The sequence below is a fragment of the Apostichopus japonicus genome, chromosome 18, assembly GCF_037975245.1.
Source record: "Apostichopus japonicus isolate 1M-3 chromosome 18, ASM3797524v1, whole genome shotgun sequence".
Lineage (NCBI taxonomy): Eukaryota > Metazoa > Echinodermata > Holothuroidea > Aspidochirotida > Stichopodidae > Apostichopus > Apostichopus japonicus.
The window spans coordinates 7,188,197-7,202,973 of record NC_092578.1 but is presented as its reverse complement, the minus strand read 5'-3'; the positions used below and the strand labels follow the sequence as shown (position 1 = coordinate 7,202,973).

Sequence of the window (14,777 nt, the reverse complement as noted above, 5' to 3'; positions counted from 1 at the left end):
CATCGAAATCTGTGAAGAGGGAGGGGTTCGACGCCCTGCTCTCCCCAATCTAATGTAAGCTGGGCCTGGAAGATTTAATTAAACTCACCGTAACCATGAAAACAGCCCCCAGCCCTGTGACAACCATGTTACGCACTAAACAACTTACTATTCTATTATCATATTAATTTAAGGTCTGTTTAATAAATTAAGTTACAAATCGAAATCTGTGAACAGGGGTTTCAAAACCCTGCTCCCAATCTAATGTAAGCTGGGCCTAGAAGATTTTAACTATACTCACCGTAACCATGACAACAGTCCCCCGCCCTGTAACAACCATGCCACGCACCAAACAACTTACTATTCTATCATCCTATTACTACAAGTCTGTTTAATATTTAAGCTTATTCTGCAAGTCAGTGGATTAAGATCACATTTATGGGAGAATAAAAACGCTATTAAAACGAATGATATGATACCATAGTGCATTCCCACGAACCTTTAGAATTCGGTTAAAATCGCCTTTGTCTACTCTCAGAAACTGACTGTTATCTTCTCTCACGACAATCGTAGCGGCGCGCGGTGCGTCGTTCACCAGAGCCAGCTTTCCAAAGTCGTCGCCCTCGTTCAGGACGCAAACGACCCCTTGGCCATATTTGATGACGTTGACGGACCCTTTGAGTATGATGAACCAAGAGTGGCCCTCGTCACCCTGATGAAACACTGCTCGGAAGAGACGGAGAGAGAGAGAGATGAAGTAAGCAGTGGAATATTAATTAGCGGCTAATCTGTTCCTCCTACTCTCCTGGTGACACTGAACCGTAGGGTTTCACGGTGAGGCTTCATGTATGGCCTCACACTGGTATATATCTCAACCAAGGTCATAAATAAGATCTTTAACCGGTTAAGAGCCCAAGTGAAAGCAGATGTACAGTGAATTGGGGGGATTCCATAATAAATTATGCAAGACTATACCTCTGAATATTCATTGTTCAACCAAGCTCAAAATAATTCTTGTTAGAATGTTGAAGCAATTAGTTTCATTTTGGTAATTTTTTCGTAATGTTTCAAAATCACATATTCATCATTTGTATTTTCTTCCTTATTTTATTTTGAAGGGGGGGGAAGGGGCATCTCCAGGTTTACACCGGGGGTTTATGTAGGGGGGAGGATCATATGAATTTCTGCTGATTTGTTGCATGCTATTATTCATCAAGTAGAGCATCTCTTAATCAGAACAGAGAGTAAATGGATAGGTTCTACTTTTATGGCTAAAGGTCATGGAGTAGCTGGTCAGGTATTATTAATCTCCTTAGACCTGGTTGACACATACTACCCTGGACTACCCAATGCATGGCCAAGACAGCCACCTTGGTGGAGACAAACTTCTTCATGAATATTTTATATTTCAATTTACCCTCTGGACTGTACCATTCTTCAGAAAGGGTTAAATTACAGATTGCATAAATTCATATGTTACTGGTTGTGTGGAAGGTAACGATGACTCATATTGACCATTTTCTTTATAGTGACCTTACACATGTACTAAATTAGGGATATTAAATCCCTCCCCCCCCCCCACAAAGTTCCCTGGACTGTACTGTGAATGCACCTGGTCAAAGTTTTTAACATGATTCTTTTATTTAATTATGTCTGTAAAAATACAAAGTGGGGGGGGGGGGTGTTGTAAACATTTTTCTTTCCATTGAATTATTAAATACTGTAGGTAATGTCCAGGGGAGAGATAGTAACTTTTGACCTTTATCAATTATTGATCATTTTATATGAAATTTATTAAAAGCGAGCCTGAGAAATTGCCTTTGGGCTTAATTATAGCTACATCTGGTTTGAGATGGGCTCTTTCATTTATCATAATCAAACTCTGTCCTGATATTATAATCTCAATGTCTGAGAGCGTAAAACCCTGATGCAGACAAATACAGGGGTACCAAGCGGAAATGAGAAGGAATTGTTTGAATCTTATGATAAAAACTTTATGAAGCATATTGCAATGAATATGAAATTTGTTTCATGCCCAACTTATCCCATTGCTATGAATGCAACTGATTTAATTAGTTTTAAGCTGTTCAAACAAAAGAGGAATTTTTGTGATTTTATTCTTTCATTAATGAATGACCTTGTTTGGGATCATATTAACAGGTTTGGGAGAAACATTGTCATGAAATGATTTCACAAAGTGCTAACTAGCTATTTGTGCACAAAATGAAAATAGCCCTGAGACAAGTTTTATCTTAATCAAATTCAGGATAACTGAGAAACGGAGCGGTTTCTGTTATCCAAGCGAATGTAGAATCCGATGACTTCAAAAGTCAACCCTTACATGTGAGAGTAAAAGTTTCAAATATTTTTAATCCATTTTCCAATTGTTTTTATATGTGATCTAGCTGAGAATCAATTGCAGATCATGGTGGCCTAAGCTGTGTCTTACTTTCAAGGTGGTGTCTGTTCAGTTCTGCCTACATACGGGTTTCATAAAGATCGTAGGACATGAACAAAATGGAAATGACTCGTCGTTTACCTTTATCAGTTTCTAAATTGCATTTTCATAAACAAACTATGTATTTATAACATCATGACAAACAAACAAAAAGTGTCATTCAGCCTCTGAAGATCCTGCTAGGATCTAAATGTCAGGCCCACTTATTTATTCACATCATGACAAATTAACAGTCACAATTCACATTCAATAAGCAATCAACGTTGTTATTTATGAGGGACGTTTTGGCAACCAGGATTCGGCTTACTCTAAAATGAAGAGGTCAAGAAACAATAGAAGGCTGAGGTGGGGGAGGAAAAGAGGGTATGGGGGGGTGAATATAAATTATGCAAGTTTGGCAATAACCTAAATTATCTACAAATAGGATGGATTCTAAATGATTGGAAGTATAATTTCAATTCTCCAATTACTTCATCCCAATTCATCTTCCTACCCCTCATCCCTTCCTCATTCATAATCCCTTCCTCTTTTCTAATCCCTTCCTCATTTCTAAATCCCTCCTAAAGATGGCCAGGAGTTCATGATAGGCCATACAGAAATAGAACTGGATACATGCAGTACCGTTTATTACCCCGAAAGAAACACCACAAAACACACACACACATACCAACACGCAGAGTACAAAGTACACTAGTGTATACATAACAGGACACTATTGCGAGGGGAAGACCTGACACAGTGTCCCATCCACCTTACTTACTCGTACTCTGTAGTATACCAATTACCATAAAAGGTAAAATAATAGCTAGAGTTTCCCAAAAGCAATTGGCCTAATGGGACATTAATGATGTATGGAATGTGCATGCCATCAATGCTCTCTAGAATAACTGGTTTTACGATCAGGGTTTTGTTTCTCAAAATATTGGCTTTTTTTTGGGGGTATTCATATTAAAGGGTAGACTAGTGATTGGCAGCAGAATATAATAAAGCTTGACAACAGATTTATGAATATTGTTTGTCAGTTTCATGCTTTGTTCAATAATGAGACAGACAACCTACTGTATAGCTACTACCACAAACTCTCTGTGGAATTCATTGTAATGAATTTCTTATTCATTTAGAAAAGAGGTTGATATGTATAAGCAAGGAATATGAATTCTCTGCCGAAAAAAATAATTCACTGTTTTTTCAGGTCCCAAAAATATTCAAGATTTGGGGAAAGAACATGATCGGACTAGGTAAAATGTTTACTCTTGTCCTCTTGCAATATATGTTAGCATTTTCTGTAGAATAACTGAGAGAGGTAGGGGGATGTGGGTCGTGGGAGAGGTGGAAATGAGGGGAGGGGGGAGGAGAAGCATGGAATCTTTCAACAAAATAGCTTTGAAAACTTGTAACAATTAGTAGCATATTAACATTTGAGGGTACTATACTGACAGGTGGCCGGTAAGTTGTATATCCCAGAATATGTCGCATGTTCCTTTAAAAGTAAACTTAACAGAGTAAACAATTTTAAGACCAGCTGTTTCAGCTATTATGATTACAAACATGTTTGTAAAGAGAAGTATTTACAGTAGTAGTAGTAGCAGTAGTAGTAATAGTAGTAGTAGTAATAGTAGTAGTGAGGATAGCAAATTTATGTATAATTTTTGGCTAATGAAAGAGAGTATATTTCATAAACTTCATAATAGCAGCAGCAAACTGACTGGGACTGAGTAAAATAATGAGTAGATTATCACTTCGAACATTCAAATTTTACAAGCAAAAGCACTTGCATAATAACTCTGTATTACCAATGATGTCTCTAGTATCAACATTAAGTAACCTTCCCGTTATCCCCACCCTCCCTTCATCTTATATGACCTTCCTGGACACCTTCATACGAACCTAATGTTATATATAGATTAAAGTAGAACGATAGTGACAGAAAAAGAATCTCTCATTTTCATATATAATGTAGTTTATATGTTACCAAGCAACATATTTTTTTAATTTTCCAAATAGCACACCGGAAAGTTATAAAAAAGGGAATTAAAACATCGTTTTTTCGTCTCCGTAATTTAGGAATTTGCAAACACTGCAACGACCTTGAACAGCCCTCAGGTCAGTGAATGATGTCACTGTGATGATCTTTTCTGTTGTGAACTGTTCAGCACGGAGCTGTGCGTGCATTTCGTGTCAGCATAACTTTTATTTTCCGGCGTAATGTTCAAGACATCAATAGATAATTAATATCATGGTGTTTCTTGATTTCTTCACCACGTGTTTACAAGTTTTTTTTACGAAATGTGAGGCGATTTCGCAACGATTTCCCAATATCTGAAGGGGTAAGTCGCAAGCTGACCCAAAGTAACGTAAATCTCAAGATCACGTTTTTGGCGGGTTTTATAAAGATTAGAGTGATGTATGAATGTGCTCACTTACCAGCCAAACTGGCACAATAACAATAGTGATGATAGTCTCAAACTTAGATTAGTATAACATCCGAAAGAAAATCCAAAGTTCTAAACAAAGTAGATTCGCTTGTATTGACTAGGCCTACTGTAAAACATAAACGTTCCTTGTTCCGTGCGTCATTAAATCCAACAGAAAGGTTCATTGAGCTTGAAATACAACCGCATTTGAACTCAATCGAGTAGTTAGTCTACCTCGAACAATTTTCTCACTACATGCAATGCCTATTGCGTTTATTCACATGCATGCCTCGTGGTTTGGGCTTCAGGAGGAATCGTATTCTAGCCCGACTTCACGTAGGTCCGCAAACGGTACTTTCACACTGTGCAAACATAAGTGACAGTGTGCGCTATAGTAATACTTACACAATGTTTTGTTTCACTCGAGCATACACACATTTTTGCACGTGGATTCTCTCCTCACATAGTCATTAGGTTGTTCACGTCTGACATGTCTTCCAGTTCCAACACTTACTGTTGCATTTATCGGGATATATATAAATAATGCGGCATAAAAGCATCAATCTTTCAAACTTTTTTTTACTTTAGTGACCTTGCAACACGCAAATTTCAATTGGGCCTGAGATGGCTCTATGACCGATTATTCCGTAATTTACATTGGGCAGTCGGCTTCACTAAAACGACAAGAAAAAGCAGGAACAATAACACCTTGTTAAAATTAGACCGTTAAATGTCTCACGCAGTGTATCAAATCTCCTCTCTGCTTTAGGTTGTTTGTCGAGTCCAATATAGAGTAGGTTGCAACTAAACGTACACACTAAGTGCACACTGCTGAAGTACACTACGTCGAGCTCACTTTGTTATCATCATAATGACGTCACATGTCACTGTAGATCACGTGATCATCATATCGCTGTTCGCGAAAAGCCCAATTTTTGTTTAAAAAATCAACGAGTTTAGGATTTTTTTTTAAGCCTTTCCCAACATCGGATTGACTTGAATTTTCACATGTGTAATATGGAAACCAACTAGAATACTCTTGAATAAAATCGTATTTTTTCGTCGATGCTGAAAAATCACTATCGTTCATCTTTAAGACAGTTTAGGAGAATCTCATAACATGTTCACAAAGCCACTGTATAAGCTAGGGTGCTATGGTACTTGAACAGTGGTACATACAGTAGTAGTATCACATTTAGTTAAGAGGAACTTTCCTCCAAATAAAGGCATGAGGGAGGGGGAGGGAGGGGAGTGGGATAGGGTTAAAAAACATTAAAACAACTGCAATTTTTGATTCTCTCAAAGGGAAAGAACATTCATAGTGAAGGGGAGAAATTATCCCTCCTCCCCCTTGACATCCCCTCACACCCTGTCACCTTTCCAACCAGACGAGTAGTTGGTTTTAATTTATTCAGATTTTTAATCATCCAGGGAGTTTGCTAAGAAATTAATCACTAATTAATCTCATCTAATTTTCTTAATGGTTCTCTCTCTCCATGACACACATCTCCTTCAATTAGTCAAACATATGAATATGAAAGCCATATTCTCCTCACTGACTGAAAATGACAATAATCCATTAAAGTGATTATGTGTGAACCGAGAAGGGAAATATACATAAGATGATATTTGATGTTATGTTTTTCACTATGTTTTGATGTACCATCGGTGTTGTTCATGGATGACACATGTCTTTTAGTGACTGAAAATAACAGTGATAGTATGAGTTAAAAGGGGTTCTCTCATTGGCTTGTTTAAATCAAGAGGCATGGCGTCACAGAATAGATGAATGAAATCTGTCTTCAGCGGAGAATTGTTTTTTATACTTTTGATCATTAATTCCTTACTTCATGAAACATTTTTTGGTAAAATTAGCTTCCAAGGTCAAACCTTCTCATTTTTCAAAGATCATCACATTTAAGCAACTTAAACGAAGGGGACTCTGGGGGGTTGTGTGTACATCTTCCTCTCTTTTCAACTCTCCCAAAAATTAAAAGTAGTTATAAGGCTAAGCACAACCAATATTTATTGAACTTATTACAGATTGACCTACTTTAAGAAATCCTGGATTTGCTCTTGCCAACTAACTATACAAGGCTATATAAACCACTAGCTAAATCTTTTCTTATAGTGTTAACACAGAATGTTAACACTATAACCACTAGCTAAATCTTTTCTTATAGTGTTAACACAGAATGTTAACACTATAACCACTAGCTAAATCTTTTCTTATAGTGTTACACACAGAATGTTAACACTATAACCACTAGCTAAATCTTTTCTTATAGTGTTAACGCAGAATGTTAACACTATAACCACTAGCTAAATCTTTTCTTATAGTGTTAACACCGAATGCTAACACTTTTAGTGAACAATTTAACTCACACAGTGCATATGATGAATATTTTAAGGAGGGTTATGTGGTTGTAATAATACAGTACAACTAGATAGCCTACATCTTGCAATATAAATATATCCTCTCCTACTCCCCCACCCCTCCTTCCCCCATCTCCCCCACCTCCCCCTTACACTCAGTCATTTCCTTCACCCATATCTCACCCTAGCCATTTTACACATGTCTCCCAATACTGGAAAGAATAGAAACAAACTTGGCAGTAAATTTTACTTACCAATATCAGACTTATTTCAAGCCGTTAACACAGATATTATATTCCAAATATATTTCCATAAAACACATTTTGAACTGAAACAATAACAGCGGGTGCACCACGAGTACTTAGGAAACACAGAAAACCTGTTTAAACTAGACTGTTCCTTGCCAAGAAAACAAGATGATTAAACCAACAACTCCCTGATTAAACATGCATTCAAGTATTAAAACCATCAAACTCTTCCACTCATGCTCACAAGATTATAAATGATAAGCCTCCCAGGCTGACAAGACTATTAACAAAGTTACTCTTTCTTAGAATTCACAAGACTAATATCTCTAAATGTCGCTCTTGTGACGAATCGTGAAGTTTCCCCTGCGCGCGTGGTTGATGTGGTTATATGGTCCATCTCAAACTGTCAAATGTCCTTTGTTAGACACAGATGTCAACAAATCACAGCTAGCTTGCACACATTCAACGACTAACCAACCACTGCATTAACAGCAGGTTATAACTCTCAAACAAATAACTCAGAAGCAATCTGGAGTCCCAGAAAACCAAAGACCATTTCACCTATGCAATAAAACACTATATATGTGTGACTTAGAGCATTGAACTGCTTTTTTTGGAGCAGCAAATCTTTTCTCTTTTTTTTTTATTACGAGTTTGAAATCAAAAGAATTTCACGGAAGTGTTTGTTGTTCCTATCAGCAAGTTCCCAAAGCTAATAGGGACACGAAATTCCAGAGGTTCTTGACGATAGTTACCATCATCTACTGGTTTTTCTACAGTCAATAAACCTTTCTCTATTTGGATAGGCGACCGACGGCTCTGCAATTCGTTTGATCCGCAAACAAGGGAAGGGCTTTGGCGTGGTGCGGTGGCTGCCGCCTCCTGGGCGAAGAGAAACCTCAACCTTGTGATAGCTTTGCACGCTAAGTTTAATATATAATCCAATCTCACATGTATGATGTGAATGGTCACAATTCATTTTTCATAACAGCCCTGGGGGTATGTTAAGCTAACAAATTTCTGTCAACACTTTTTTTCTTTTTTGAGAGAGAGAGAGAGACCGCCAAGCTCCATTCATAAATCGATAATGAACCCGAAATGTCAAAGGCCGAAATTAAAGGTTGCTTAATAAGATTTAGCCATACTCAATGCTATAAATCTTCAAAATCTTATTTAACAGCTGCTTGGGGGAGGATAAAATATGGAAGAAGTGTAAGGACATTTTTATTTTCCCGGGAACAAGGATAAATTTTCAGTATAAATATTAAACATACTGTACAAATACTTTTATAAATAGAAGATAATTTTTGTCCTGCATCATGACACGGCACATTTTTGGTCTCTTTCAGAATCAGGGTATTTGACATTTTGACATTTGTTTGGAATAAAAGACATGGCGTCTGCGAGAAATACATTTGACAATGATTTCCCAGTTCAGTTTATAAATAGATCCTTGACAGAGCATTCTGCTATTTTTAGGATAGCTAGCGCACAAAGCATGTTAAATTTTTTCCTCTAAAAAATATACCTTTTGTAAGTCATATGTTATTTTTGCATGTTATTTTTAGTGGCAGATATTTTTTTCAGATTAGGGGGCCCTGTACCTCTGGACCCCCCTTCCCTTGATCTGCCCCTGAAGTAATCCCAAAGATAATAGAAAAATAAACAATGTATCTGACCAAATGTGTATAAAGTATGATCGTAATTGCTAGTCTTTGGGGAAAGAATATATGCAAGTTTGGAGAGAGCTTAGGGATATAATTCAGGATTGGAGAGAATGTCCTGATTAAAGAATAAATAAAACTAAAGATTTGAAACTAAAGGATGCTAAGCATAAACGAGACTTTGAATTACTACAACACCCCAAACCGCAAACCTTTACCCCATCCCATCCAATCCCCCCCCCCTCCTTACAAGTAAACAAACAAAAATCATGCCCAATGAGAAATGAGAAAAGAGTGTTTTTACCTGCAGATCTGAATAGATAAGGTCATTCCAAGTTAAAATAACAGATCAGAAATGTTGCTTTTATCTCGCTATAAAGACAGTCCATTCCACAAATCCTGAGTTGCTGTTTCTTCACAATCACCATTTAAGGTGTGAAAATACTGATCCAGAAGAAGATATTGTTACATGGATAAATCTTTCCACCTTTAATTTAGGAGAGTTTGTCATGGCATGTCTTAATTATGCATATCATTAAATATTAAAATCATTGAATACCAAATTCTTTTTAAATTCCTGACCAGCTCTAAATCCATAATCTGTATGAATTCTATCTGCTAAAGCGTATATGATTAATTTGTTGTCACTCCAAAACTGGTTCTCGGAAACAAATTGCCCAGTGGCTTAATTGGTACAAATGAATCACAACTTTTTGTCACGACTGTTAGTTAATAATAACGTACGTACGGGTGAAAAGTAAGTCATTTTGTGAGAATGGATCTACCAAGTCAAGAAACGGATCTAACCTGAATAAAAGAAACACCAATGAAAATGAAGTTTAAAAAGTTAATCAACTGAATGAGAAATCACCTCAGCATTTGACAAGAGTAAAAACTCAGTCAGCACTTTGAATTGATCATAATTTTATTTTCATCCACATTTCCCGATTAATTTTCCCATCTTGAAATTTCTTCTGGCAAACTGGAGAATAAATCAATAGCTGAAATTTCAAACTGAATTCATTCTTCCAGCCAAAAGCCGTCACTCAAATTTAAAATCAGCGATATCTAGACAGGTATTATGAAATCCCAGTATGAGTTATGCATATTTATAGAAAAAGCATACAATCCCATGAGTCATCAACCGGTAATGAAATCCTAGGAGCTATGCATATTCATAGAAAAAAAACAAAAATCCAATCGCAAGAGTCATTAAACCTTGAATGTACCACAGTTTGTATACTGCTTAATTCAAAGATCCAAAAGAGGCAATTTCAGCGAGACATTCGTTTACAGAAAACTGCGGCCACATTTGGGATTCACAACGCAAGTTATGCTCTGCTCGGAGTCTGCAAAATATAAGACTATGTGTAGGGAGTCATGACTGGTGAATCTCGTTTTGAAATGTCAAAGTAAAACACCAGCTCCTCGCATGTGCTACTCAGATAAAATGACAATTTTCTCGGTTTCCGGTTGATCCCACAATCTAACCATTAACGGGACTTAATTACAACCACAGCCATCCTGAGATACTGTAGAACATTCGGATCGGATCCTCCGTGAAGAAAAGTCAATTAGATGGCAAGAGCACACAAACCTCTTATCAGTTTGCCTTAAGATATAATCGCTCTCTGATATATATATCACTCAGTAGTCAGTACCCGATAATCGCAAATCTCTCTACTTTGTAAAGATCATTCTTCTCTACATCGGGGGCAGATCTTTAATGTCAAAAGGTGACCGATGGATGCCTAGGAAATGAGAAGAGATTTCTGACTACGTTTGGTTCCTTTCATAGCTACTTGACCTGAATGAAGACTTAAAAATCGATGCCACCGTAATCAAGCCATTTTAAAGTTACTCGCTTCAGCGAGGTCGGCGAAATTTGCTTCTTGAACAGGATCGAGACGTTCAAATCGTTCGACCCGAACGTCAGAACCCCGAACCGAGCAAACCTCGTAACCGTAATAATGGACTTGCGATTGGAATCGATTCCCCAGACGATTCCGCGGAGATTCAATTAACGGATGAGGAGGATCTAATCCCAGGGACTCTTTTATCTCCTATTTTGACTCGGAAGATATTTACAGACGCCGTCGTGAAAACAAGGACAATAGATGAAAGGATAATGAGTATGCTCATGTACTAGAACAGACATAAAGTTAAAGCAGCTGTATGGCCGTATTTCCATGGCAACCACTTCTGACATACAAATGAGAGACACAAAATATATATATTGTTGGAGTGTTGAGAGTGTTAAAGAGAGTAAGTCCTGTCAAGATTAAATTGTTTATAGGGGTGACTTCAGGCAGAGTTTGGTCTTCATATGATATAGTCCATGAAAGGAATGGGGGTGGGATGGGGGGGAGGGGTAATGAGTAATAGTCCTACAGCTATTGATGAGGGTTTCGAGGTATTGACACCTTTTTAGATATGCTTAATCTCTGGAATTTATTGCTCCTTTTAAGGCTTCAGAGATGATGACATTTGACTCCTTGTTATATATTAATACCATCAAGTCAAGCAAAACATGCTCTTGTTAAAACAAGTTCATGTTAACAACAGACCACCCTTGGAAGCTGGAACACATTTTTCAACATCATTTGTCCTTGTTGACAAATTTGTAATTTCTTGAGGCCATACAAATTCTTGTTTTCCCTCCTTTGAGTTTTGTGTTGCATTTGAGCAACTGACATGATATGGTCAGGACTGTGTATTTATAGACTCAATTAAACAGAAATGCAATTTATAGAATTGAAAAAGAGCATTTCAACGAGTTACCATGGAAACTGACTGACTGACAGTTTGCTAATGTGGATAGATCCATCTAAATGGCATTGACAATATACCGTCTCAGTATGTGATTTATTGCAGTTAATTTGTGGAGGATAATCTTTCAGCTTAGTTTTATCGACCAAAACCAGGCTCGTAGCCAAGGGGTGGGGGGGCGAAGGGGGCAGCCGCCCCCCCTTGAGCATATTTTTAAAACAAATTTTTAATGTTTTTATGATATACAGTAGCTAGTATTTTCAAAAGAGAAAATGCTATGATGCAACTTACAAGGCCTGGGAAGTGCCATTTCCAGCGATCTGGGAGGCATTTTCAGCCAAAATTTTCTTGTTCGCTTCACGCCAACCATGGTGGCGTAGCGCCACCAAGCTTAGATAGTTTGCAATGCCGAATCTACAGTTTCGCCCCTCTCTTGGCAAATTCCTGGCTACGCGTCTGACCAAAACAAGATATATTTACACCAACAATCTCATACAATAACAGCCCAAAAGAGTGTTCAAAATTTGGTGCAACAAAAAGTGTCAACTTCATGATGATTACAATATTGTTTGAAGCAATACAACGAGACTAGTTTACAGTACATTAATTATCATAGATAAATATAATAATCTGCTGAGCAAGGGTGTAAATTAAAGAAAATATCATTTTGGTACCTAATACGTATTGTTAACTCTATAAAATACACAAATGACATTAAACCCAAAGGCCGTAGTAGTCAGTGCGACCTTGTAGCAAAAGTGCAGCAATTGTATCGATGCATGTGTTTACGAGATGGGAAGTTAATTAGCTAAAAGTCACAGAGTGTAACCGATCCTTCCCCAGGTAAATAAATTATAAATGATCCATTCTGCGCTAGAGTGAAAAAACAAACCAATGGAGCACGTGAGTATTTCGTTACAATTTTGTGCAAAATTTATTTCATTTCTGACCTTGGAATATTTTTTTGCTACAGTTTTCTTTTTCTTTTTTTACCAGGGAAAAGTGCTTTGACCAATTTATTCAATTATGCGAGGGGGTCTAATGTAATTACTTGATCGTAACTACACGGTAATACGTCAGAGAGGGAGGTGCATTATGGTTATAAACAAGTCATGTACGAAGCAGGAACATTAGCAATGATCTGAGATGGAACATTAAAATAATACAGTTAGCCGATTCATAATCTAATTAATTCCATCCTGAGAGTAAATAGCAAGGCCGAGTCGCAAACTTTTGTCAATTATTAAAAATTATACCGAGAAATCAAGAACTGAGCGGATAAAGTGTTGTGGATTGAAAGATGAATTTTAGGAAAACAATCTAGGAATTAAGACATATGCTTTAAAGAAAATGATTATATTTAGCTAAATAAATTCTGTTGAGAATGTACCACTGGGAAGGTGTGATTTTCAGAGGAATTTAGAAAGGGTGTATTATCAAATGCAATCTGCAACAAATTTAATTAAAAAGGATGACAATTTTTCAGTTTGTTACTTCTTACTACTCGGATGCTTCTACTGGATATGGAGGGGGAAATATGTTGTAGATTTTAAGATTTTTAGTGCTGGTTGAGTTCTGGTTTAAGTTTATTAGTGCTGGTTGAGTTCTGGTTTAAGTTTATTAGTGCTGGTTTGAGTTCTGATTTGTTTTCTAGTGCTGGTTTGAGTTCCAATTTAAGTTTTTTAAGTGCTGGTTTGAGTTCTGGTTTAAATTGTTTAGTGCTGGTTTGAGTTCTGATTTAAGTTTTTAGTGCTGGTTTGAGTTCTGCTTTAAGTTTTCTAGTGCTGGTTTGAGTTCTGATTTGTTTTCTAGTGCTGGTTTGAGTTCTGATTTGTTTTCTAGTGCTGGTTTGAGTTCTGATTTGTTTTCTAGTGCTGGTTTGAGTTCTGGTTTAAGTTTTTAAGTGCTGGTTTGAGTTCCAATTTAAGTTTTTTAAGTGCTGGTTTGAGTTCTGGTTTAAATTGTTTAGTGCTGGTTTGAGTTCTGATTTAAGTTTTTAAGTGCTGGTTTGAGTTCTGTTTTAAGTTTTTAGTGCTGGTTTGAGTTCTGCTTTAAGTTTTCTAGTGCTGGTTTGAGTTCTGATTTGTTTTCTAGTGCTGGTTTGAGTTCTGATTTGTTTTCTAGTGCTGGTTTGAGTTCTGATTTGTTTTCTAGTGCTGGTTTGAGTTCTGGTTTAAGTTTTTAAGTGCTGGTTTGAGTTCCAATTTAAGTTTTTTAAGTGCTGGTTTGAGTTCTGGTTTAAATTGTTTAGTGCTGGTTTGAGTTCTGATTTAAGTTTTTAAGTGCTGGTTTGAGTTCTGATTTAAGGTTTTTAAGTGCTGGTTTGAGTTCTGGTTTAAGTTAATTAGTGCTGGTTTGAGTTCTGGTTTAAGTTTTTAGTGCTGGTTTGAGTTTTTTTAGTGCTGGTTTGAGTTCTGGTTTAAGTTTATTAGTGCTGGTTTGAGTTCTGGTTTAAGTTTATTAGTGCTGGTTTAAGTTTTTAGTGCTGGTTTAAGTTTATTAGTGCTGGTTTGAGTTCTGGTTTAAGTTTATTAGTGCTTGTTTGAGTTCTGGTTTAAGTTTATTAGTGCTGGTTTGAGTTCTGGTTTAAGTTTATTAGTGCTGGTTTGAGTTTTTTTAGTGCTGGTTTGAGTTCTGGTTTGAGTTTTTTTAGTGCTGGTTTGAGTTCTGGTTTAAGTTTATTAGTGCTGGTTTAAGTTTTTAGTGCTGGTTTGAGTTCTTTTAGTGCTGGTTTGAGTACAGGTTTAAGTTTATTAGTGCTGGTTTGAGTTCTGGTTTAAGTTTATTAGTGCTGGTTTGAGTTTTTTTAGTGCTGGTTTGAGTTCTGGTTTAAGTTTTTTTAGTGCTGGTTTGAGTTCTGGTTTAAAAT

At 36.8% G+C, this 14,777-nt stretch overlaps 1 protein-coding gene across 6 annotated transcripts in view; it reads right to left on the bottom strand.

Moving 5' to 3' along the window:
- Positions 1 to 14,777, bottom strand: part of LOC139958594 (rap guanine nucleotide exchange factor 4-like) — a 260,592-nt gene that overhangs the window by 30,778 nt on the left and 215,037 nt on the right. For all 6 annotated transcript variants that reach the window (XM_071955764.1, XM_071955765.1, XM_071955760.1 and 3 more), the window contains one exon: positions 479 to 702. In XM_071955764.1, coding sequence (XP_071811865.1) covers positions 479 to 702 — 224 coding nt within the window. The remainder of the gene's footprint in view (positions 1 to 478; positions 703 to 14,777) is intronic.